This window comes from Typopeltis vanoorti, chromosome 5 (assembly GCF_054136105.1).
Source record: "Typopeltis vanoorti isolate ZY-2024b chromosome 5, IOZ_Tvanoo_1.0, whole genome shotgun sequence".
NCBI classification, from domain to species: Eukaryota; Metazoa; Arthropoda; class Arachnida; order Uropygi; family Thelyphonidae; genus Typopeltis; species Typopeltis vanoorti.
The window spans coordinates 52,909,028-52,935,998 of NC_143553.1; the positions used below are offsets into that span (position 1 = coordinate 52,909,028).

Below are 26,971 nucleotides of genomic sequence, written 5' to 3' on the forward strand. Positions count from 1 at the left end.
CAGAAAGCCGAAATCAATGTGTCGGCGAATGAATGGCGTTTTTTACACATCATCCTTCATAGCACCCTAAGGTCATGTTGGGTGAGATGTGACGGGTCGTCTACTAGCTTGCAGTTGACTCCCTGCGATTCCATCTCAGTATGGTATCATTAATTATTGACCTGGGATAGCCCAATTCGTCAACAATTTGCTAAACAGAAAAGGCTGCAACATGACACCCTATCACAAAACCTCTTTCAAACTCCATCAGTTCTCTTCTCGCAGCCATTTCATAATCCATAAAATCTCGGCCATAAAATCATCAGTGCTGCATCGTTGTTTGGTCATTTCCATCGTGTCAGAACCATTCTAAGAAAGACAAGTAGTATAAATAAAATTGAGTTTTGGTGGAATTTAAGTTGTTGCATTAATTTTTTTACTAGAATGGCTTTTACAGTATGCATGTATTATGTGTTTTTTAAGATTTTGTTTAGAAAATTATTTTTTAAAATAATCAATTTTGTCCAGTCTGCAGATGCACACCAGCTGACCAAATCTACTGGCCAAGGACGACTGGTTGAGGGATTTGTAGAGCCCGATATACACTTCCTGGAAAGAAGTCAATGACAACCCCCATGGGCAAGGTACATCGTGACATGTAACGCATCACCTACTTGTAGCCAGAGTAAGTTGGAGGTTGTCATTGACTTCATTGTCATTGAAACACCATAATTGATTCTGCCGTGACTCGGAAAAGGGAAGAAAAAAGACCTAGAAATAGATCTCATAGGTCGCCACTAGAATCTAACTTATAACAGTTTTACATAATGCAAAAAAAAAGAACAATACACTCCAAAACAAAGCCACAGTGAATCAAATAGGCTTTCAGAAACTCCCTACTCGAAAAAACAGAAATATCTCATTGTTATAATTTTAATTTTTTCTGGCTTCTTTTATTAATATTAATAATAATAGTCATATTTTTATTATACGGTCACATCCATAGAGTGCGAAGACTCATCGCAGGAGACCCAATCTATCCAGACAATCTATAATACTTCTCTGTGAACCCATTAACAGACAAAGCACTCACAAGTGACGTTGGCCACCCATTCACAACTCTCCAAACAAAAAAATCTAGTCCCTTACACTCCTACTGACCACAATTTATTCAACTTCCATGAATTACCCTTTGTTCATCCCTCTAGCCAAGTGCTGAAATTTCCCCTGCATCTATCCTATAAAACACTTTAAGCAACTGAAATGTTTATATCATATCCCTTCATTTTCTCCTATCAACCAACTTCTTCAATCCACACACCCTCTGACAGCCTATTTAAATCGTCCTCTAAGCTCTCCACATCGCCTTGATTAACTATTACTCTACTTAATTTCGCATCATCAGCAAACAACTGAACATTTCCTTTCAGGTTATTTCCTGTATCACTTATGTACAAATAAAACAGCAATGGCCCCAACACTGAACCTTGTTTCCCACCACCAGTCACCGGTTTTCGCCTGAATTCTTCCCCTCCATATACCTTTTTTGATATCTGTCCAGCAGTCACCCTGTTATCCATTTAACTAGTGTCATGTCCATCCCTATTTGTTCTTAGAAGAAAAACAAATGGACATGGATATGATATAAGTATTTGTACTTTTTTCAGCCCTGTTTAACTTTGCCGCTTCTGCGATTTATTTTAATTTCACGCTTTGTCCGATGAAGGATGCTTTATTAATATCCATGTCGTTCTCCTCAATTTCTGCGGTCGCACTTTGAACATTAATAACATCATTTACTATTGGTATCTGTTGCATTTGACACACTTAATACATATACTCTCTCTAGTGTTAATTTCCTTCCACATATTCTTTAATTTTTTCGACGGATACATTTCACACACACACACACACACACACACACACACACACACACACACACACACACACACACACACACACACACACACACACACACACACACACACACACACACACACACACACACACACACACACACACACACACACACACACACACACACACACACACACACACACACGCGCGCACGCACGCACGCACGCACGCACGCACGCACGCACGCACACACACACACACACACACACACACTGAATAATGCCGGACAACATGGTCTTTGCTGCATTGTTCGTTGCATGGGTGCCATGCCAAAATATCACAATAAAAATATTATAAAATACTGAATATTCTAAGACCACGAAAATCTATACTAATACACTAATTTTCTGAGGAAAGAATACAATAAAACAGATAAAAATCACTAATTTTAAAGGAGCGGTAAGTTCCATTAGAACTTATAACTTTGTCGTGTGCTTTCTTTTCAGTATAGTGGGCTACATTATTCTGAAATAAAGTCCTTGTGTTATTGTTATTTAGTTTACCTGCATTCCTCTTGAATGTTCTAAATATTTTAGTTATGTTTTTTTTTAACTTTATTGTAATTCTCACAAGCCTGTAGTCTGATCCACAATGGCAGTTGGCATGACTTCTGCATTTGTCATTCCTTTTATTTTTCTTCTTCTTCTTCTTCTTCTTCTTATTATTATTATTATTATTACGGGCGACTCCAGGGAATACTCAGACTCATCGATGGAGGCCCAAAACATCATGTCCAACTATATGACATTCTCACAGTATCTATCATATCTTGCCTTGAACTCACTCACCATCATAGCACCCACAACAGACTCTGGCAGCTTATTCGACTCATTTACCACTCTAAAAGAAAAGAACCCAGCTCTAACACCCTTGCTACCACACTTTTTCCCAGCTTCCATAGGTGTCCCCTAGTTCTCCCACCACGACCAGTCCTGATCTCAAAATATCCTCTGAATGAATCCCATAGAAACCCTTTAGCAATTTGAATGTCTCAATCATATCTCCCCTTTTCTGCCTATCAACTAATTTCAGCTACTTTTGCAATGTGCCCCCTAAACTTTATCTCCCTATTCACCAACACTTCCAAGTCCCTGGCCTCATCAATCTCCTGGAGTACAGTTCCACTAATGTGGTATACTGCTGCTAATCTTTTTACCCCAAAATGCATAACCTTACATTTTGTCACATTAAATTGACATCCATTCTCCTTTGCCAAGAACTCCAATCTATCCAAGTCGTCCTGCAAGATATTGACATCTGCATTCACTACTGCCCTACCTAACTTTGCATCATCAGTGAACAAATGAACTGTTCCTCTTAGATCCTTCTGTATATCGTTAATGAAAAATTAAACAGCAGTGGTCCAAGAACAGAACCCTGTGGCACACCACTAGTCATAGGCCGTCTGTTGGACTCTACTCCTGAATAAACTACTCTCTGATATCTCTCCATCAACCACCGACCTATCCATCTCACCAACCCTATATCCATCCCCATATGTTGTCGTTTACGGATTAGAATTCCATGTGGTATCCTGTCAAATGCCTTAGCCAGGTCCAGCAGTATCACTGTAAACCCATTACCCTTATCCAGTTCAGCCATCACTGTGTTATAAAACTTGAGCAAGTTACTGAGGCATGATCTACCCTTCACAAAGCCATGCTTTTCCCAGTACAGCATCTCATTTTCATCAATCCATTCCTGTATTTTTCCCTTGACTACTTTCTCCACGACCTTGACAACGACCCCTGATATGCTGATCGGTCGGTAATTTGCACCAGTAGTCTTGGATCCTCCTTTATGCAGTGGAACTATTTTCCCCTCTTTCCACACTTTCGGGACTAAACCAGACCCGACACTCAGATTAAACAACATGGTCAAGTGCACTGATAATTCTTTAGCCGCTTCACGTAAGACCCGTGCCGGTATACCATCCAATCCCACAGATGTATTCACATTAAGGTTCTGTAATAGACTATTCACCTTCACTTCATTCATCACAATTCCCATATAAACTAATGGTCCCTTTATTTTGTTCAATGTCACCACCTGGATGATATACTCTTGCAAAGTGCTCGCTCAGTAACTCCACTATATCGATTGATTCAGTGACCTCCTTACCATCGTCATTCTTTAAAATCATTTTGCCGTGTACAGTTTTTTTTTTCTTGCAGCATATTGAAAGAACTGTTTGGGATTCTCTTTAGCCTGCAGCAAGTTTCCTTTCATAATCCGCTTTTGCTTTTTTTTTTACCACATTCGTTACCCTTCTGGTAACGAATGTGGTAAGCCTGCAGGTCACCCCTTTCTTTAAATTCCCTCCACAGTTGTTTCTTCTTTTGCAGCTCAAGCTTAATGGTGTTATTCATCCATTTAACCCCTACTTGTTTTACTATTCGGACCCTAGGTATACAATCAGCCATAACCTCCTGTAAATGCTCTTTATCCACTTCCCATCTCTATTGACATCTAGCCCTTGCAGTTTTACATGCCATGGCACTGTAAAATCCAAGGAGATCCAAGTATGACAAGCTTAGGAGATCCAAGCAATCTCCTAAGCTTGTCATACTTGCCAGCACGGTAATTCCACATATACCCAGTCTTAATCGAAAATAACACACCTTTAGTCACCTCCCAGGTCAAGCCATCTCCAGGACCTTATGATCACTCTCACCAATTGGTGGCAAAATGGTCATATTCATTACAGTCAAATTCTCAGATGCTATTACCAGGTCAAACACTTTCGCACCCCTAGTATTTTCAATTACATGCTGTCTCAGATAGTTAGCCCTTAATAATTGAATAAAATCCATTTCCTTCCTCACATGTGTCCTCTCCTCCTTCCAATCAATGTTACCATAGTTGAAATCCCCCATAATCATTACCCTCCTTCAACTCATTTCATCAATTTGTTAATGCATACTATCTCCACCATCTATTCCATCACCTGGTCTGTGGCAGCCCACCTGTATATTTTGTTCTGCCAGTCTCAATCTGACATCAAATAGCCTCAAATGAGCTCATTTCACTATCCTGCAATGCAACTTCAATTCTCCTTGGCTGCAGTTTATCAGTTATCATCAATAACACTCCTCCCCCCCCATTTTATTCTCTCTGTCTCTCCTAAACACACTATAACCTACACATTCTCTGCCACTAACTATATCTTCTTCCGTCAGCCATGTTTCACTAATGTCAATAACCTGTGGCCAGGAAGAACCAACCAAGGCCAAAAATTCTTCCTTTTTGCTCCTAATCTTCTAGCATTAGTATACATGAAATGCAGAGGTCCCTTTGTCTCACCACTATTTTGATACGATGCGTTATTCTAACTATCTCATTCCGATTTCTTTTCCCTAGTACATGCTCGGGTACATTATATACATTCTTACACTGAAGTGTCTCACTGATGTCCGCATATCCACTTCCCCCCCCTCTCCTTGGTAGGTCTAGCTTCGCTGGTTGTGCACATCCATTTTCACTTCATTCAGCAACACTTTTTCCTGTCTCCGCACACCAAATTTATTCAAATGCAGGCCATCCATCTGGTATAAATCCTTTCGCCCATCAAACTCATTCCACATGTCCACGAATTCCACACCACATTTGCATAACCTGCGCATAAAGTCATTTGCGATTATGGCCCTCCTTCTGAACTCCTCTCTGTCATACCGCGGTAACAGACTCACCATCTTAACTCTGTCACTCTTTTCATTCGCTACCTTTAACAATACTTTCAAGTCCTCTCTAATAAAAAAATTATCTCCTTTCAATTCATTCGTACCCGCCACAACTATCAATTCTTTTACCCTCTGTTTTTGGGCTCTAATACTCTCACTTACATCATTAAATTTCGCACCGGGTAAGTACGATTTAGTTAAACTCCCATCTATCACTCCTCTTAATAACGAGTCACCATACAACACACTTTCCTTCATTTCACACTCTCCCATTCTTACGCTTATTTTTCCTTTCAAACACTTGTTTATTTCCGTTAACTGAGGCACTCTGGAAAGAGTTTTGCAAGAGTTCTGCCGCTACGCGCTTTGTATCACTGCGCGCAACCTAGCGATCTCACTCCCTATAAATAAATCCTAATTTTTTTCATCATTTAAACCATTTTCTCTCTCTGTACAGTTGCTTTCACTCTCTCTTTGATCACCGCTCTTATTGCCATCTTGTACAACATCGCAATTCCCTATCAAGCCACTATTTATATCTGACGACCTGACACATATTTCAATTCCTCGCTTTGCTTACACTTTCTGCACATTCTCCCGCCACCATCACTTTCCATCCAAACTCCAGCCTCCTTCGGGAATGCATGCATCCCACACACATCACATTGGACAAACTCCCTCACATTACAGTTTTTGAACAAAGGCGTTGTATATTTGGACGCCATTATCTTACGTCGCATTGGCGCCATGTGCTATTCTATGAAACGTATCGTTAAAATACTCAATTAAATAAAACAGAATTCACACACACATCACAGACACAAGCTAACAAAAATAGACAATATTACGTTATGATTTAAACCAATATTCCAATTTTCACTCAAAATTATACTTAGCTTTCGTGAGCTCTTTGAAAAGACTCACTTTATTCCTTTTCTATATCTCTGATTGGTCATTATTAATCAATTATTTGATCTTGCTTTTTCTTTTTGTTGATAAAAAAGTGTTTGCATTCATCAATTTATGTTTTAAACAAAATCCAATTCATCTATCACTCCTACCATTCTTATGCCATATTCATATTGGCTTGCAACATAACTTATTCTTTCCTTTCCTGTTTTGCCATTCCAATCATCGATAATGATTAACACCCTGTCTTTCACTCCTCCAATATCGTGAATAGTTTCCTCTATTTTCTCATAAAATTCTTCAATTTCTTCATTATTTTCAGATCTCGTGGTTCCATAAATATTTATACACGTAATCATCGGTAGTTTTGATTTTGTCTCTATTAAAATTGATATCATTCTTTCAGATTTCCTATTAACATTAGTATGTGAGACCTCCTTTTCTATAATAAATACAACTCCCTTTCTAGACTCACTTCCTCCACATCCAATAACTATATTTCTTTCAATTTTAAAGAGTAGTTAAAAATTCCATATTGCCTTTCCAGAATGTCTCTGAAAATCCAAGTCTTTTAAGTCTAATTGTTTCATTTCTGTACACACATTTTCTACTTTTGCAGGTTGATTCATCTTCATAGATCCATGGACAGTGCTGAGGGCCAGTCAGATCACATGGCCAATTCTTTTATCTGTGACCTACCAATAATTCAACAATGGGACTAATGCTGTAACTGGACCCAAAGAACCAGTTACAATGTCCATAGTAAGGTGGGACAGGTACCCAGGGAGAGAAGGCAGACTTTCACTGTTTTGTGGAATAAATTCAGCAGTATTCAATTTATTAAATATGCCTGTTCGTATTTAATAAACTGTATGTAAAAATCTTGGGCACCTGGGTAGCTTTACCTTACAGAAATGTTCTAGTTTCATAATGTTATATCGCTAGTAGTCGGCGACTAGGTCCTCTAATTGCTATATATTGGATACAGAGGAGGGAGATTGAATTCAACCAAAGTAAGCAAGACATAGGTTATTTCATCTGCATTTTAATAAAATGTCATTAACAGAGTAGTGTATCTTTTTTCTAGCCTTTTTTTTTATTTTAATCATTTATTCAGTTGGTCGATCTTCGATGATTCCTGTTAACTGGGTTTTCGCCTTGAAAACTCAATAAATCAATTTTTGAACTCACTCTCTTTCGGACAATAATATGAGAATTGGTGTTTATGCTCTCTGGATGGCGGCAGTTGTCTGTTGTGCTCTGTCATTGGGAGCTTCAAAAGCAGGGTTAAATTCAGCTGGGCCCTCCAGGGCCCCGTCCCAGAACTTTTTTATGCACAGGGCTCGGACCTGGAACATTTTTCTGTTTTGTGACTTTTTTCTCCCGTTACGGTAATTATGCCTAACGCGAAACAGACAGCAATGAAAGGTTATTAAGATGTGCACCAATCATACGCACATCTTAATAACCTGCAACAACCTGTGGTATTAACAAAAGATAGTGCGATGGAAAGATAAAAGCAAAAAGATAAAAACAAGCTGACCGTTGAGTTGAAATGCAAACTCTCTTTAACCAAATTCCAATAATATGTGAAACTGCCAAAACAACATTCACTATATATATATATTTTTTAGTTTTAACACGTTTACGAATTTTAACATTTTCCGTTGTATTTTATTGCTGCTTTGGGGCAGACGAACTCACACACATCTAATTAATAACAATAGTTTTGAGTTAGATATTGTATTTGCTGGTGCAGCATATGGGTTTGTTTGAGTCTATACAGCATGGTTTCTGAATAAGGGGACATATGATTCATTCATTAATGTCGTTTTTATCCCAGTTGTCTCTAATTGCACTATTTATTGACAAATATATTGCACAGAATGTTTGTACTTTATTCACTGACATAATAAAACTACTTATTTTTCTTGCCTCTGCAGTATAGTAGCTATTGGTGAGGCCATGTTGATTACCGCTGGAGCAAGTTACTATCGCCGCCCCGACGTGAACCCGTTTAAGCTTTTTTTTTCATGTGCGAGGTATATGCGAAACTTTTTTAATTTCTTTTTTCGAAAAGTAAATCAGGGGTGCGATTATATTCGAATAAATACGGTATTTCAACTATGGATAAGTACACTGGTACCTTCTTTAAACGGGAAAAATAGCTCGGATGACAGTGATAATACAAAGCGAGGTTGTAATGACAGCTTGTAACGTGTAGTTTCTGAAGAGAAAGAGGCCTATAACGAATCCACAGAAACACAGAATTCCCATCAGTTGCAATGCGATAATATCAATACGCTGAACGAAAGGAAAGAGTTGCTAACATGCTGGACACTCGACCAGTGGATCGCATTCAAAGGTGAATATGTACAATTGGTTATTTTGTAGGAACATTTTTCTGTTTTGTGACTTTTCTCCCTTTATGATAATTATGCCTACATTATTGTTATTATTCAACAATTGTTTACAGTTTTTAATGTATATATAAAGTCAATATCGACAGTTCCCTGATTACGAACGCGTGATGAAAGGGACGAAGAGGTTTGGAGCTTCCCTGGATAGTATCCAAAGGTATATAAATACAATTCGTTATTTTGTATAGGGCCCCTTGAACTTATTCGTTTAGAATTTAACCACTGTTCAAAGCATGGTTAGCCACGATTATGAGCTATTTTTCGATGCTGAAATACGTTCTTCCTACTCTCTTTAGGTTATTTATTTAGTATTTATAAGAAATTCTGTGAACGTTATTTATATATGGTGATTCCTCAGGTCAAATTTCTTCTTAGAAAAAATGTGCTATTAAATTAATGTTCAAGCCTCTATCTAATACATTTTTTGACTGTGTGATACGACCTCCCGTGGCAAGTACTCAAAGATAAAATGGCGACTGTTTCAAGTTGGGATTTGAAGGCAGTTAAAGCTGATTTACTAAAGCTTCGTCACGAATGTTTTGAGCGAAGCTTAAGACAAAGTGCCAAGTGGTATGTAGGTGATATGCTTTAATCTGTTCCAATGCGTGAAATGTTGCTTTTCATTTGCTGTCATTGTTTGTTGAGTTTTAGAGACCACGTGCTTTTGACAAAAAGAGTGGGGGGGGGGGAAGCTATTTATTTATGTTTGGTTATGGTTTAACGGATACCACTGGTCGCATTTGATGGGCTCAAAGAATAGGGAAACATAAAAAGTGGAAAGAAAGGTAGAGAAGAATGAAAAAACAATAAACACAACTAAAACTTACTGTAACACCAAATGTATACCGATGTGTATATTGCTGGGAACGTTAGTTCGTACTTTACTTGCCGAAAACAGTTCAGATCACCTGGATGCTCAAAAATACGTTGAGTAGTACGGACAAAAAAAAGTCATTGTTCCTCTTTATAAGTCACTGATACGGCCCCATCTGGGTTATTGTGCTCCGATTTGGTCGCCTGGATTTCTTGGTGATATGGAGGTGGTCGATAGGATTCAGAGGCGGGTAACTAAGATTTTTGCCGGCCTGCGGAATGTTCCCTGTAAAGAGAGAGAGGTTTTTGGGTTACAAAAAATGGCAGATAGAAGGAAGAGAATAGACATGATAGAAACATTCAAGTTACTGAAAGGGTTTTATAGAATGGAAGGGGAAGAAATTATTCACTATATGACAGGTGGGGATAGAACAAGAAGTCATGATTGGAAGTTGAATAAACCTTTAGTTAGAAAGAATGAGATCTAGATTTTTTTTGTTACCAGGGTGTTGAATGAGTGGAATGGATTGCCTGCAGTTAGTTCTTTGTCACTGAATTTCTTTAAGGAGAGGTATGATAGATACTGTGTGAATACTGGGTAGTTTCTGCCTCCCATGATGAAATTCCGATTGGATTGTGGATGGTATGACAGGTATATTGTAAATTATGCTGTGGGCCTTTGGTGATGAGTGTTTTGTCTCCATGGAGGTGCCCGTTAACAATAATAAATACATACAAACATTGCTTTATGTTGTTGCAATGGCATAGCTATTATTTTGTAGTCTTCTTACCACAATCAATTGGTGGAATAATTAAGATATCATTACACTTTAATTACACAATGCTAATGAGCTCTCAGGATCTTCATATTGCTGAATTTCATGTTATGGTGGTTACATCACTGAATATATTACACTTTCTCATTATACAACTGTGTGTATACACATACACCTGCAGGTTTAGTTGTCTGAGTGGTTAGCGTATCCGTTCTTCAGCCAACAGGCTGCAGGTTTGAATCCTGCATAGGCATGGATATTTGTGATTGTCTTCCACCTTCATACATTCATTCATTCATTCATTCACCAAAGTATAAGTACACTCATCCAATATGGACTGGGTCACCATGGGAGTCATAGATCCAAACCTCCCACAATGGGAGAAGCCTTCACCCTGCAGTGGGTAGAAAAATAGGCTGTTCATCATCATATACACATAGTTGTATAATTATATATATATATATAATTATGTGTGTGTGTGTATGTATATATATACATATATACACACACACACATATACATAGTTGTATGATATATATATTGTAAAAAAAAAAAAAAAAAGATACCATTTCCAATCAAGTGAATATTGTTTTTCATTTCTCGTTAATAGCCCTATTTTTATGCCTCCTCTCACTTTTTTTTTCTTATTTAGTTGAAGTGGATAGCATTTCCACTGCAAACAACAAGCTCTGGGTTTGAATTCTGCTATGGCTTCAATGGCATTAAGTAGTAGACAATTTTTATTCATATTGTGAGACCATAACCCTGCTTATTGGTGAAGTGGTTTGATGTTTGGTCTCTAAAGTAGGGTTTTTGGATTATCTACCATCACTATTAGTGGATTATAAGTTTATAACCTTCCATGGGTGAGATTCTCATAAAATATAAATAAATAAAAAAGTTAGCACACTCTTTCCATTCAGTCCTGACTGAATCCCTACCTCCTTTGACATTTAAAGCTTTCTGTTCAACAATATCAAGAATACTTTTATTCTCTCTCTACATATATGTATACTAAATAAGTAATAGCAACTTAGGCAGGTTGCTCCATTCATACACACCTCTAAACTACAGAATATATGAACCTTAATGAACTATATTGCTCCTTACACTGGACCTCATTCATGTTTTGTAGAGTGTGTGCATTATGACTTGTTGATAATCATTTCAAGATATATTGAGTCTTTTTGATGAAGAAATTATTGAAGTCTACTTTTATGTCATCACTAGATTATCTAGTAATTAAGTAAAAGTATACTCTACGATCATCACAAGTGTTACCTTGACATTACTTAAAGTCTTATCAAATCAATAGTATAAGAATGCTATAGCATTGGGGTAGTTTCCAAAGCTCCCAGTAACAGGGTATTTTTTTTTTTTGCTTTTTACCAAGTACTGAAATTGTAACATTAAAAACGGGGGAGGTGAGGGGCATAGCTATGAATTTGCCAAGAGTGCCAGAAATTTAACTACACTTCTATCAAATTGTCAGATAATTTTTTAATCTTTTTCCATTTTATATGTGTAAAGATAGCTAATATGAGGAATGCACCAGCAGCCACTTGCTCATCATTAATATGACTAGTTGTGGTACAAGGAAGATTTTAAGTGTTTTTTTTTATTATATTTTTTTTATGTGAATCCACTCACGAAAGGTTAAACCTATATTACATTAGTAACGTATATGCGGATTAAAGGTTAGAATGCTGGCCTAGTTGTTCAAGTGGGTAGCATATTCGCTCTCCAACCAAAAGACTGTGGGTTTGAATCCCGCTATGGGCTTGGATGTTTGTGATTGTCTGTGAAAATATTAGCATTAGTGGTAGACAGTAGATGGCATTGGTGTAGATGATGACAGTAGTTGTGGTTTGCTGTTGTTGGTGGAGACAAAGAGTTGTAGAGTAGGTGCCCTCCCTCAACGAGTCTTTGGACTCATTGAGGGAGGGTACCTACTCTACAACTCTTTGTCTCTACTCTACATTTGGAGGTGTCACGTAATAATAATTCCCTGGAAAACCCTACTCTTGAGACCAATAAAGGAATCTTTTTCAAGCCACATCAGGCCATTGATAAATGGTGGTGATTTATTATTATTATTACATGATATCTCCAGGGACTCCAAGGACTCATCTAGGGAGGGCACCTATTTTACAGCTTTCTGTCTCCACCAACAACCAACTGCAATTACACCAATGCCATCTACTGCCCACCACCACCAGTAGTATTTCCATAGACAATCACAAACATCCATACCCACGGCAGGATTCGAACCTGCAGCCTTTTGGCTGGAGAGCGGATATGCTGACCACTCCGCCAGCCATGCTGGCTGGTAATTCACTCCAGGTAGTGATATTTGCTGCCACCAAAAGTGTCCAGGTAAGATATCATTTACTGTATTTTGTTTATTAATCCTCGCAATACAGAATATACTTTCCTATTATGAATTAGTAAAAGAAAGTTTATTGGTGTGAAGAATATGGGCAAAATTTTCTTGTTGTAGTAGGTAGACCTCTAGCAAGAATTAAAATCTAAAATATGATTAGTGTGTAGGAATTCATCCATAAATTTCATAATTCTAAGTTTTCAGTAATTAGTATCTGATCTTTATGCTATTAGTTAATGTATGATGATTTCTCTCCTGAAGTTGTGAAGATTTTTGTATGTGTTATACAATCAAAATATTTCTGCTGGAAAAACAAGATCTATAAACAGATTGAAGGCACTGCCATGGATAGCCCACAGTCTTCTTTGGAATCTATTTTTTGAACCATCTGGAAGATGCCCTCTTCTCATCCATTTATTCTTTGGTTTCATTATGTCGATGTTTTTGCTATTTGGTCTCATTCTGAAAATGAACTTTTTTACTTTCCTACATCGGATCAGTAGCCTTCATCAATGCATTCATTTCACCATGGAGAAAGAAAATGCTGGTAGTTTACCATACTATTTTGTCAACATCCTGCTTTTCAGTACTTTGTCAACTAGTGTTTATTGGAAACCTACCTTTACTTGCAGGTAATACATTCATCAGAAGTCTACTTATCACACCTCTGAAAAAATTGGTATTTATCAAGTCATTAATTCATAGAGCACATAATGTGTGCTCCCCCTCTCTCAAGCTTACAACAAGAACTTCTATCAAAACTTTAATGGAATTGAATGGTTATAACACTCATCACATCCAGCTGATAATTGACTCTTATGTTCCAAAACCTTAGAATTGTTCAACAGGCCATAGGATTCCAATCCCTTACTTTTGGTATCTCTGATCCTATTGGTAGAATTTTGAAAAGGTATCACCTTATTCCCACATATTTTCTTACCAACAAAATTTCTCATCAGTTACCATCTACAAAAGACAAACTGTTGCCTCTATTTTTAGCTGTTTACCAAATTTATTGTGAATGTAATTTGACACTTTGGGCAGACAGGCTGTTATGTGGAAAAAGAATTAATGCACATCAGTACCACATTGAACATGTGAAGCCTCGAAAGTGTGGTCTGACACAGCATAGTATTGACACTAAGCACAGTATCCTTTGGGATGAAGCTTGTATTCTCCATAGAAGCAGTTTTAAATATGAATATGTTTTCAAAGAAAGTTGTGAAGCCCTTCTACATGAACCTTAACCTGAATCAGAACAATTGTCTTTCTTTCTCTCTCTCTCTCTCTCTCCCTCCTCCCCAAAACATTGGGAGATTCTCATTTTTTGTAAACATAGAAAATAGTTTTATTATTATTTATTAATATTAATATTAATTTCTAGCTCCATTTTTAATTGGGAAACCGATTGTTGTATGTATCTTGTATTCCTGTTTGTTTCTACACACTGATGACATACTGTTATTTGCAGTATGAAATGTGTACTTTAATGTTGATTACTGTGATCATCATGTAATTTTGTTGTATTTAGTGTCATCTTCTCAGCCTATATTTGTTGAAACTGGCTGTGAATTGATTCATACTGCTCCTATTCTTGGTTTGGAATTGTTACTGAATTATCACAGACTGATGAGAAGACAAAACAGTATAGAAACCACTACTATGATGCAGAAATAAGTTGGCCTCAAATTTAACATGCATTTTTCTATTCAGATGCTATCTTTCATCTTCATAGATTATAGAGGTTTCTGCTCTCTGTTTACATAACGAAATTATAACTTATAAAACATTTTGAGATTTTCTTTCATGTTATTAGGAAAAATGACATCCAGCATTGTGAAGGTGGATTTGGAATGAAGTGGCAGCATTTCCATTGGATGTTGTGCATGCCACCATCAATATATGGCCTTACAAACTTTGGGTATGTGAAGGCAAAAGGAGGACATTTTGAACATTGAGTGCTGCTATATGCACGGTGGGCGGTAGATGCTGTTGATGGAGATGATTCGTGGTAGAGGTTCGGTGTAGTGGTTGGGACAGTTGTAGGTATCCTCCTGCGATGAGTCTTCGGACTCCTTGGAGGTTTCACGAATAATAATAATATGCATGCTGTACATGTGGTTTGTATGTGCTGAAACTTAAATGATTTACTGGTAGATCAAAGGTTTATGCACTGTTCATTTGTGAGCCTTATCCCATATCAAACCAGATACTCTGCATTTATCAAATGAGAATTCATATATTCTTCAGCAAAGTGAGTTGTAATATTATTTATGGCTAGACTAGGTAAATTTTAAACATGAATCATTGACTCAAATTTTACATGCCATAAAACATAAAATATGCTGAGCTTTTTTTTTGTTGGATTGTTACCTTTTTGACAACTTTGATTAGATTGGGATGAATGCACATGCATAATTCTTGTTTGCAACTATCTATGATTTAGTTAGTTATCAGTCATATTTTTAAAATGTGACATAAATTTTGACATTAACATTTTCTTGTGGAACTGGATTGTATTTGAAATCTGAATAAACTTTTTAATATATCTATATATAGAAACTTATAATTTTTTATTCATTTATTCAACACTAATTCTGATCATCTTTTTTGACATTTGTTTAAAGAAACTCTTCAAGGTGATTGTTTTTATTTTTACCTTTGTTGGGGGGGTGATTGCTAAATTGAAACAGAAATTCATAAAATTGAATGCATGCAATAATATGATATTGTTAAGGTAGCTTAAAAAAAGTCATTTATGAAAATGATTATTATTTGCAATATCATTTTGTCCATTTATGTCTTTGGTGGCTTATTTCTTATTTTTATTTTTTTAATAGTATTTTTTTTTGCTTCCTACAAAATGGACAAATCGGCTGAGAATATGCACATTTCACATATATTACAGCCTATACCAATGTTTTTAACAGGAAAAAAAAAAAAAATTGACCTTCCAGTCAGTGGCTAATGAGGATGGAAAGAGAAGCAAATAAATACTTGGGGTGAAATTACCATTCCAAAATTATATATTCTGTTTATACATATTGGTTTTTATAATTCCACTATATATATAAATATATATATATATATATGTTTTTGTTTTTTCCCCCTCCAGGGCTGGTGAACTTGCTTGTGCCTTATCCCATATCAAACCAGATGCTCCGCATTTATCAAATGAAAATTCGTATATTCTTCAGCAAAGTGAGGTAAGGACTTCACTTCTTTTTTTTATTAGCATAAAAATGTGCACATTTTTATGCACATTCCAAATGTTCGACATCTGAGTTGTGCCACCATAAATAATTAAAAGATTAGGTTAGGTTGTCAAGCATTAAAATTCTGGAGTGTATTTAATAATACATATTTTGAAATACCTGTTTGTGACAGACATGCGACCTTTGGCTATAACATGCCATTTTTACTCAGTGAAATGTGAAACATTCCTATAGAATCAGTGCTATTTTCTGTAATTTTATTTTGTACACTATCTCAGACCTTTGGCCCTTAATGTATCTTGTAAAATACTCCTCAGGTGCTATGACTCTAGGCCTTAAGGAAATGCTGCTCTTTTTTTTTTCTGGAAGAACAACAACAATACCACATTAAGTTGCATAATATCCAATCTTTTGCCAACTGTTGTTTCAACTTTTGACAAAGAAGGGCTTAGTTCTGCCTTTCAACTTTTGCTGTGATGTTATTTCTGTTGATGATTTTTCTTATTCCATTATAACATTATCTGATTTTTCTTAACTACTTTCCTATCCTTAACCCAAGAGAAGAGAGTCAGATGTTATGTTCATCATGGTACATAACTCTGTGCATGTATGGAGGAAAAGTATTAGGAGCATTTTTACTTTTTCACCAGAGGAATAAAACTGCTAACGTCATGTTCTGAACAACATATCAAAATACAGTGTTTGCAGTTTCACCATATTCAGTGACTTGCAAACTAAAAAGCATTTACATGGTGTGTAAAGGAATTAAATGGTAAATATATATATATATATATATATATATATATATATATATCAACATTGTTAAATATTCACAGGGTTTTTAATGTTTACTTTTTAGTTATGAGCCCATTAAAAGAGAAATGTAAATCATAATGTTTTGATTATCACAAAAAATGGACTGGAAAAGCACATACTAAATATCAAGTGTAAGCAAACAAAGTTTGCACCTGAAAGTATCTTCAGGACTGGGGGTAAGGTAGTACAATACCGGACAACTCGTTCCAAAGGTGGAGCAAGCTAACATCACTCCTATCTCAGTATCTCCCATAATGCAAAACATTTCCTTGCAGATATGTTAGCTTGCTCCACCTTTGCAACGAGTTGCCCGGTGTTGTACTACCTTACTCTAGTCCTGAAGATACTTTCAGGTGCAAGCTTTGTTTACTCACACTTGGATAAAGGATTAAACTAAATTTATTATAGTCTAACCAAGTGAAAAATAAACTTTCAACATCTTTCTCTAAATCCAGAGTAATTTAATAAAAAGGTGGCATGCCGTTTGGCAACTCCTATAGGTAGAGATGACCTTGCTAATGCTTCTGCCTGGTATCTCCACTTGGGCCTGGCTGCCACTGAGGAGACTTCAATAAAGGGCGAAACTAGTCTGGGTAGTGGCCCTTCCCTTAATGCGTAACATTATACATATCTGCAAGGAGATGTGTTTTGTATTATGGGAGATACTGAGATAGGAGTGATGTTAGCTTGCTCCACCTTTGCAATGAGTTGCCCAGTGTTGTACTACCTTACTCCAGTCCTGAAGATACTTTCAGGCACAAACTTTGTTTGCTCACACTTGGATAAAGGATTAAACTAAATTTATTATAGTAAATATCAAAAAGTTAAGAAAGGAAACAGAATACAAGAGGGGAGGGGGAAGGTAAGAAAAAAGTGAAAGTTTTTATAATGTATGGTGATTCTGTGTTTAGGAAATCTACTACATGAGAACAGTGAAAGTTTATTTTCCAGGAGCAAAGATTTGTGGCATGACTGATATATGCAAGCAGTTAGAACAAGTGGAAAATACAATTATATTGGGCTGAACAAATAACTTGAAAGGAAATTAGTATAGTATGAGCAAAATATTAAAGAGTTGTTGATTAAAGTGAAAAAAGAAAAGCAAAAGACTTTACGTTGTTAGTTGAGCCTGTTGCTGAGGTATGATATGAGTGAGCTGAAGCAGAGAGCTGTGCACTGATGTATGTATCTAAGCTTATTTTTTTGAAGTGGGCTAAGGAATTTGGTTGATGAATTAACCTATGCTGCTTGTTTGAGCTAGTCAGGTTTTAAGAGTTGCTCAAATACATATCACTATGGTATCTTATGATGTATGTTCATTAATGCCAAGAATCATTAGGAATAAAAGAAATCAGTTTTAGCACTAATAAAAGGGACTAAAAGTTAATAGCATGAATTAGATCAATGCTCTAGGGAGGATGGGATCAGAAAGGCAGGAATGTGTATTGTTAGTGACTGCAGAGGAATTAAATCCAAGATTTAATTCCTCTACTTTTTTAATTAAATCAAATTAAAAGAGGTGGAGGTGGTAGTATGAGTAACACAGGTGCTGATTAGAAGTACTTTGATGTGAGGCACCATTTAACAGAAAAAAATACTTTGTTGGATGCTGATATAGGTCAGGATCATTAGGCAACTCATCCCATTTCATTCCATTAGCCAACTCATCACTCTTCAAGTAAAATGTCTAGTCCTCGCACCCTTTCTAATCACACTTTTACCCAACCTCCAGGGATAACCTCTTGTTTTATCCCCTCTAGCCAAGTGCTGAAATATTTCTCCTGCATTAAATCCTTTAAGTAACTTAAATGTTTCTATCATATCCCCCCCCTTTTTTTATTTTCTATCATCCAACTTCTGCAATCCACAAAAATCCTCAATCTCTCCTCATAGGGGCATTCCACTTACCATCTTGGTCATTTGCTTCTGGATCCTCTCCACCGCTTCCTCATCCCCAAGAAATGCAGGAGACCAGACCTCAGAACAGTAATCTGGATGTGGTCATATCAAGTTTTTATAAAATATGGAATAATAACTCCCTTATCTCTGCTTGTTAGTGTGTTCTTCAATAACCAGTATAAGCTATCTTGGCTACTTTAGCAATGTGCCCTCTAAACTTCAACTGTCTCTATCTACACTACTACTACTACTATCCCAAAATCCCCAACTTCATTGATTTCCTGAAGTATTCCCTCATTGTGGTACACAGCTTGTAATCTTTGTATCCCAAATGCATAATTTTACACATTAAATTGACATTCATTATGTTTTTTCCATACTGCAGCTTATTTAAATCATCCTGCAAGCTCTACATCATCCTGATTAACTATTTTACCCAGCTTTGCATCATCATCAAATAACTGAATATCTCCATTCATATTATTTCCTATGTCATTTATGTACAAATGCACACCACTAGTCATCTGGATTCTACTCCTCCACATACTACTTTTTGATATCTGTCCATCAGCCACCTTTTTATCCATATCGCCAATTTTATATCCATCCTCATTTGTTGCATGCAGGTTGCATAATAGTTCCCTGTCATATCAAGTGCCTTTGCAAAATTCAGCAGTAAAATCCAAAATATGGAAAGGACTTGTGGTGGAAGAATGTTGGATCTATTATGGGAATATGCAGTTTTAAGTTGGAAAAGATACATATCATGAAAACTTTTAATAAAAAAAAGTTTATATGTTGAACTACAAAGCAGGTAATTATGATAGACTGAGAAGGCAGCTTGAAACAGCAGTGCATAGGAAGTAGTAAAGGAGGACCAGATAATTCAATTAAAATGGGGGTGGAAATTGGACTGAAACAATCAGTCATTGTTTCTGGAATGGTCCTAAGTTGCTGAGAGGCTAATAAGGAATTGCATGCCTTAGGTGAGTAGATAACACTTGAATCTTACACAGAGGACTTCATCCTCATTAAAGGTTGGTTTTGCTTTTGAATTTGTTTACAACACAACAGTGCCATGATGAACAATTAAACTTGTTCAACACACCATACCTCTATAGAAGATCAAGCACTATGTATCCACCTCCGAATGAAAATTCTAATTATCCACTCTAGCCCCTTAATGACCTCCAGAGATAATGGTCTATAACTGATTGTGAGCAACTGCATGATTGAATAAAGGAAATGGACATGCTACAGTAGTTCAGCATTTTGCCAAGATATTCGACATTGTGTCATCTGTTAATCCCTTGAATTCCCAAAGAGAGTAGGTGAGACTGTTTTAGACTGTGTGTATATATATATATATATATATATATATAAATCAGTGGTCAATCTTCTGTAGCACCTCCATAGCTCAGGCGATATAGACAAAAAAAAGCCCTTTGGTTAGAAAGACCTGGTTCAATTCCTGTCAGTGAATCAGGTTTTTTATCTCCCAGAACAGGCAAACCATCCCAGTGAACATAGATTACATTCATGAATCAGTCAGCCCCCACCCTTAGTGGATGCAGCAGAGGAGTGACAAACTAGTTGCATTAATTCACTGTAAGACCCTCATTAAGGGGGGGGGGGCTCAATCTGTCCTAAGGGATGGATGGGAAAGATAGGTCATTCTTCACTCTTATCCATTGCTGATAATTTGCCCAAGACTATTAGTGATCCAATGACATCCACGAAAGATAGTACGGTATCCAGCTTTGTAGTAGTCGTCATCATCATCATCAAATTAATGACATGTACCCTCAAAGGGTGTACAGGATATGATAGTACTACATGAAAAATTTACATCATTACTAACTTCCTATCCACAATTTTCCTCCAAATCAGTCTGTTACTTGTCAAGACTCCAAAACTATCAGATCTTATATTTCTGTGGTCTAAGGCACTTTGTACCGTATCAATCCAACTATATCTTGTCCTCTGGGTCATTTTCATGTCAACCTGGCAGAGAACACTTGTTTTGCTATTCTTTCCTCGCCCATTCTGTTTAAGTGACCATACCACCTGAGCTTAGCTCTGCTAACGCATTCCTGGATGCTGACAATGTCAAGTTCTTTCCTAATATCCTCATTTTTAATATGATATGTTGCCATTGATGCCATCTGTTCACACCTCTAATCTTTCTCAGGACTCTCATATCTGCTGTCTCTAGTCTTTGATCATCAAAGACTTCATCCTATTCTGCCCCAGCTCTCAGATCCATAAGTTAAAACTGGTTTGAACACTGTCTTGTATACAGCTAATTTATAGTTCAGACTAATTTCTCTCTTATTCCATATGAATTTATTCAATTGACTTCCTACCACACCAGCCTTGTTGATTCTGTTGTCTATTTCCATATTTAATTTACCATCTGCACTAAAAATTGTGCCTAAGTAGCTGAAATGTTTTACTTGTTCCACAGGTTCTCCGTTAACAATGCAGTTGACATTTTCAACGATTCTACCTATTTTCATTGTCTTTGTCTTTTTATTGCTGACCTTCATACCATATCTATTACAACAGTTATTCAATTTAGTCAGGGAATCTCTGAAACTTGTAGCAGATTTATTTAGAAGTGTAACATCGTCTGCATAAAGCAAAGAGCTGACATTAACATCTCCAATTCTGATATCATGTTTAATACCACTTTCCTTAATAATGTGATCCATATAGATAATGAATAACAGAGGGGATAATGTACATGCTTATCTCACACCAGATTTAACATTAAACCATCTTCCTGTATTTCCTTCAATTCTAACTGCTGACTTGCAACTCAAATAAAGAGTAAGTATTGCTTGATACAATGCCCATCGACACCATATAACTGTAGTGTATTGAATAGATGTCTCTTGGCACCTTGTTGTATGCCTTTTCCAGATCGACAAAACTTAAATACAGATTTTTGTTATATTCTCGTGCTTTCTCAACTATTTGTAGTAAAGTGAAGATCTGATCCTGACAGCCTCTATTTGATCTGAATCCAGCTTGTTCTTCATGAAGCTTTTCTTCCACAATTCTTCTCAATCGTTTCTCAAATATACTGGCATAAATCACTCAGTAGGCATATACCTGGAACACTCAGTAAGGATATACCTCTATAATTCTCACATTCAGTTTTATTTCCCTTTTTATATATGGGTACTATTTGAGCTCTACTCCAATCATCAGGAATTTGTCCTTCTGTCCAGGCCTTCTGAACTATGTACTGCAGCCACTGTAAGACTTTTATACCACCATACTTCAGCATTTCTGGTCGAATATCATCTACTCCTGCTACCTCTCCACATTTCAAGTCTTTGATGGCTTTTTGTACTTCAAGTATGGATATGTATTCCTGACTGTATGCCTGTTGAGTGTTTTTTTCCACTGTGCTATCACTGCTTGTTTCATTTAGCAATTTTTTGAAGTAATTACTCCATACTTCAAGGATATCATTTTCTCCTATTTTCATGTCACCTTTATCATCTCTAACTCCTTTTACAGCACTCTTTCCTCCATTTTTAAGCTTCTTCAACAACCTCCAGAATATTTTGCCACCTTCTTGATATTTATTTTCTATATTCTTGCCAAAGTCCTCCCATGACTTGTTAGGTTGTTTTACACAGTGTTTAGCTTTCTTACATTTGTCTCTGTATTCTCTAAGAGCACAAACTGACTTATTTGCCAGAAACGTTTGATATGCTTTCTTCTTTTCCTTCACTGCCTCTTTAACTTCGCGTCCACAATGGAGTTCTGATTTTCCTATCCTTGCAGACAACCTCACCACATGCCTCTCTGGCTGAATCAATCAGGGTTTTCTTCAAGGTTTACCACAGAATCTCCAAGGTTTGGTTCCTGTTCTCAAACTCTTTCATTTTTTCTTCGATAATCTTTGTGTATTTTAGTCTACAGTTCACATCTGAGAGCTGCTCAACTTTTATTTGCTTTAAAACTTTCTTACATGTTCTTCTTTTCAATATGAAATTCAATTTTATCCTGCTCAAGACTAAATAGTGATTGCTTCCAATTTTATATCCTCTGTACGCTCTGGTGTCCTGCACCAGGGAGAAAACATCACTATCAACAATAACATAGAAAAGTCAATGAGACTTTTCTTATTCCTTGCCTCTTTTCTCCATGTGAATTTGTACAGAATTTGTGCACATTTTTATGTTGGAACATGATGTTAGTAATAACCAGTCCATGTCCTAAGCAGAAATCCAACAGATATTTGCCATTATTATTAGCTTTGCTCTTTTCTCCAAATTTTCCTAAAATATTTTTCTATGTCTGACAATCACTTCCTACTCTGCTATTTAGATCCCCGACCAGGACCATCTTTTCCTTTTTCATTGTGTCAGTTGCTTTTTCTAAAACATGAAAAAATTCCTCCACTTCTACCTTAGTAGAATCTTCTGTGGGACCATAGGCACAAATAAGTCTCATTGTACAGTTCCCCATTCTGATATTTGCTCACATCACTCTACTTGAGACTGTCTGCCATTCAAGAAGATTAGCCTCGTATTTAGTGTTGAATACTATGGCTACCCCCTTCTTTTCCTTGATTGTCATTGCATGAATATAACATTTTGTATTTATTGCTCAGAAATATCTCACCAGTTTTTGTCTTTTTTGTTTCCGTCACCCCTATTATGTCAATCTGGTACTTATCTAATTCCTCAGCTAGCTTCATTTCTTTGCCATTCAGGCTTTTTATGTTGATAGTACCGATCTTTAACTCTGGTGATGTTGAGTTGGGTTGTGCTTTCAGATTTGTTCCAGTAGCTGACTTTTCACTGTTTTCCCTGGCGAAAACAACGGGGGCCTTGTTTAACCGGGCGACACCCCAGCCAGCATGAAATTTTGTCATGTTATACCATCCTTTTGTATATTGGTTTAAGTCAGTAAGAATACAATTTAGTCGGCTAAATCCCAAATTGCCAGCCCATCCTCATTCGTTCAGTATCCAGGTAGATACCCAACGGGGTGCACCCTGAGAAAGTGAGGATTGGACATTAGGTCAGAAGCCCTGGTCGGTTCTCCATATTCCTTTAAAGGCTATGTGGAGGTGTCCTCTCAGTTATACAGCTTTAAGTTCCTGTCAGCTTTCTCAAGTTGAAGGGTTAAAATTCTAAGTACATGCCCATGCTGAAAATCAGCTAATTCAGGAACTGGCTATAAAAAGGCATAGAAAAGTTCTAATTAGCGATTACAATCACACTTAGAACAGTCTTTCTAATATTACTTCTACAGGGCTACACAGAATCCCTGGAAATTGTTATACAAACTCAGAGTAATGAGTGTGCAAAATGGGCTTGGGACATGGCCAGAAGGGTGGCTGAATGAGAGGAATCAGAGTAATGTGTTGATGTGTCTTGTAAGTGGAGGAAGGTGACCAGTGTAGTGCCACTGAAAGCTGAGTAAGGATGTGGTTAGGAAGCATATAAGGTCTTCTCTTGGCATGTGGTCAGTGTGTGGAATGAGATACTTAGAATGTTTTCATGATAGGTATATAGGCATTGTGTGACCTTTAAGATGACATCCCTCGATGAGTATTCCACTCACTGAAGAGCCTGCATAGTAATAAGAATAAAATATTTAGTGTTTAGAATATTTGCCTTCATTACTTATTACTTAAAAATGTGACTAATGTGACTGACCTGTTATTAGCAATTTTACACACCTGTATTTTGTGGATAAGCATTTTGAATATGTTGTGAGATAACATTATTATTATACAGGTATCTCCATGGACTCAAGACTCATAACGGGAGATCCACATTAACCTTAATATACACATAATACCTGTCCTACCTCTCTTTAAATTCATTCCTTGTGAGGGCACTCACAATTAATTCTGGCAATCCATTCAACTCACTCGCCACTCTCAAAGCAAAAAAATTTAGTTCTGCACACCCTTACTAACCACGCTGCTACACTACTTCCAGGGTGACATTTAGTTATCTCTGTCTATTTGTCATGTACTGAAAAATTTCCTTTGTGTTGATCTTATACAACCCCTTTAATAACATGAGTTTCTAGTATGTCTACTCTTTTCTGCCTATCATCTAAACTTTGGCACACACACAACATATATATCTTCAACCATCACCAGCTTAGGAATTCGACTCTGAATCCTCTCCATCACCTCCTGATCCCCAAAAAACACAGGGGACCAAATCTATACACAGTAATCTTGCAACCAAATCATTGTCTTATAAAGAGGGATAATAATTTCCTCTGTCTTTATTTGTTAGCATGTTTTTCAACATTCAAGTAATCCTTTGAGCTATTTACCAACTTTTGTAATATGTCCTCTGAACTTCAACTTTCTCTCCACTATTATCCCCAAGTTTCTAGCCTCATCAATTTCCTGCAATCCAGTACAATCAATTTGATACACCATATGCAACCTTTTCAGCCCAAAGTACATAACCTTCCATTTTGCAACATTAAATTTACAGTCATTATCCTTTTGCCCACAATGCCAGTTTATTTAAATCATCCTGCAGGATATTTACATCCCCTTTATCAACTGTTACTTTCTCAAGTTTTGCATCATCAGCAAACAACTGAATACCCCCCCTTTCCTTAAATATCCCAATTTGAATATCTACTAGAGTATTTTGAAAACACATTCAATTCTTTCCTTCTAACTTTCACATAGCTGCATCTCAAATTTTGATGTTTACAGCTACCTTCATCACCTTGCAATTAAAACTACAATCTGTAAAAAAAATAACTCAAGTTCTGTGTTGCTGCTATAATGCATTAACACATTTTCTTAAATTGCTTGCATTATTTTAAGTGTTTGGTTGCAAGATTCTCCCCCCCCCTCCTCCCCTAAACAGGATGCGGGTTCTGAGATGCTATAGTAAAGCAGCATCTTCAGTAAAATTGTAATTAATGTTGTGCAAGGATATTTATTGAGTTTGGTTTTAAAATGATGAATTTAATGTTGGATGGAAAATTATTGTGCTGGCTGTAGTTGTGTCAGCCTTGCTGGAGTCCCCCAAATCATCTAATATATAATATCTTATGTTAATACCATACCTAGTCAATTCATAAACTTGTTATATATGCAGATTATTATTATTATTATTATAAATTGTGTGATTTCCAGGGAGTCAGGGACTCAGAAGAGAGGCCATATTACCTGCACCAGCTATCATACCTGTTCTTGATTCATTCACACAACATCCTGTATAACCCTTTCAGAAGTTTGTAAATCTCAGTCATATCATACCTCTTTTGTTTGCAGTTTACAAATTTTCAATCTATCTTCATAATCAGTATTCCACTATTCTGATATCATTTTTAACACTCTTTCCACTATATCAGAATCACCATGGAAACCAGGAGTCCAGACCTGTGTGTGTGGTGGTCCAAGTGAGGTTTTATCAAGGACTAGTAAAGAGACCAAATGACTTCTTTATCTTTACATGTCAAGGTTCATTTCAGCAATGCAGTTATTCTCTGAGTTGTGTTTGCAATCTTTGCTATATGGCCCTAGAACTTCAACTTCCTGTCTACTAAAACTCCAAGATCTCTAGCCTGATCAGTGTCTTTTAGCATAATCCCACCATATAATATGACATTGGATATCTCATCACAATAAAATGCATGACTACATTTACTAACACTGAACTAATAGCTATTTTCATGTGTCCACAATTCCAGCCTATTCAAATCATTCTGCAAGCACTGTATATCAGCAGCACTCTTGATTACCCTACCTATCTTTGCATCATCAGTAAATAACTGTATATCCTTGGCCAAATCCTTCCCATTGTCATTAATGTAGAGATTGAGTAATAATGAACTAATGACTGATCCTTGTGGTACAACACTGGTATCTATAAATCTTGCAGACTTGCATTCCTCTTATACCACTTTTTGATATCTGTCAGTCAGCCTTCCTGTTCTTTAAGCTAATATTTATAATCCAATCCCATATTATTCTGTCTAAAGCTTAGCGAAATCCAGTGTATCATATTGTATCCATTCTCCTTGTCTAATTCCACAGTAACATTATTATTAGTGAGCGGGTTGCTCAAACATCACCCTCCCTTAGTAAACCCATGCTGTTCATTGCAAAGTAGACATTTTCTGTCAACCCATTTCTGAATACGAGCCC

At 36.7% G+C, this 26,971-nt stretch overlaps 1 protein-coding gene across 1 annotated transcript in view; it reads left to right on the top strand.

The window, feature by feature from the left end:
- Positions 1-9,362: 9,362 nt before the first annotated feature.
- The window catches only part of Cdc23 (cell division cycle protein 23), a 184,285-nt gene continuing 166,676 nt past the window's right edge, over positions 9,363-26,971 (top strand). Inside the window, exons 1-2 of the mRNA XM_090392433.1 lie at positions 9,363-9,475; positions 15,993-16,083. Coding sequence (XP_090248559.1) covers positions 9,375-9,475; positions 15,993-16,083 — 192 coding nt within the window. The 5' untranslated portion in view covers positions 9,363-9,374. The remainder of the gene's footprint in view (positions 9,476-15,992; positions 16,084-26,971) is intronic.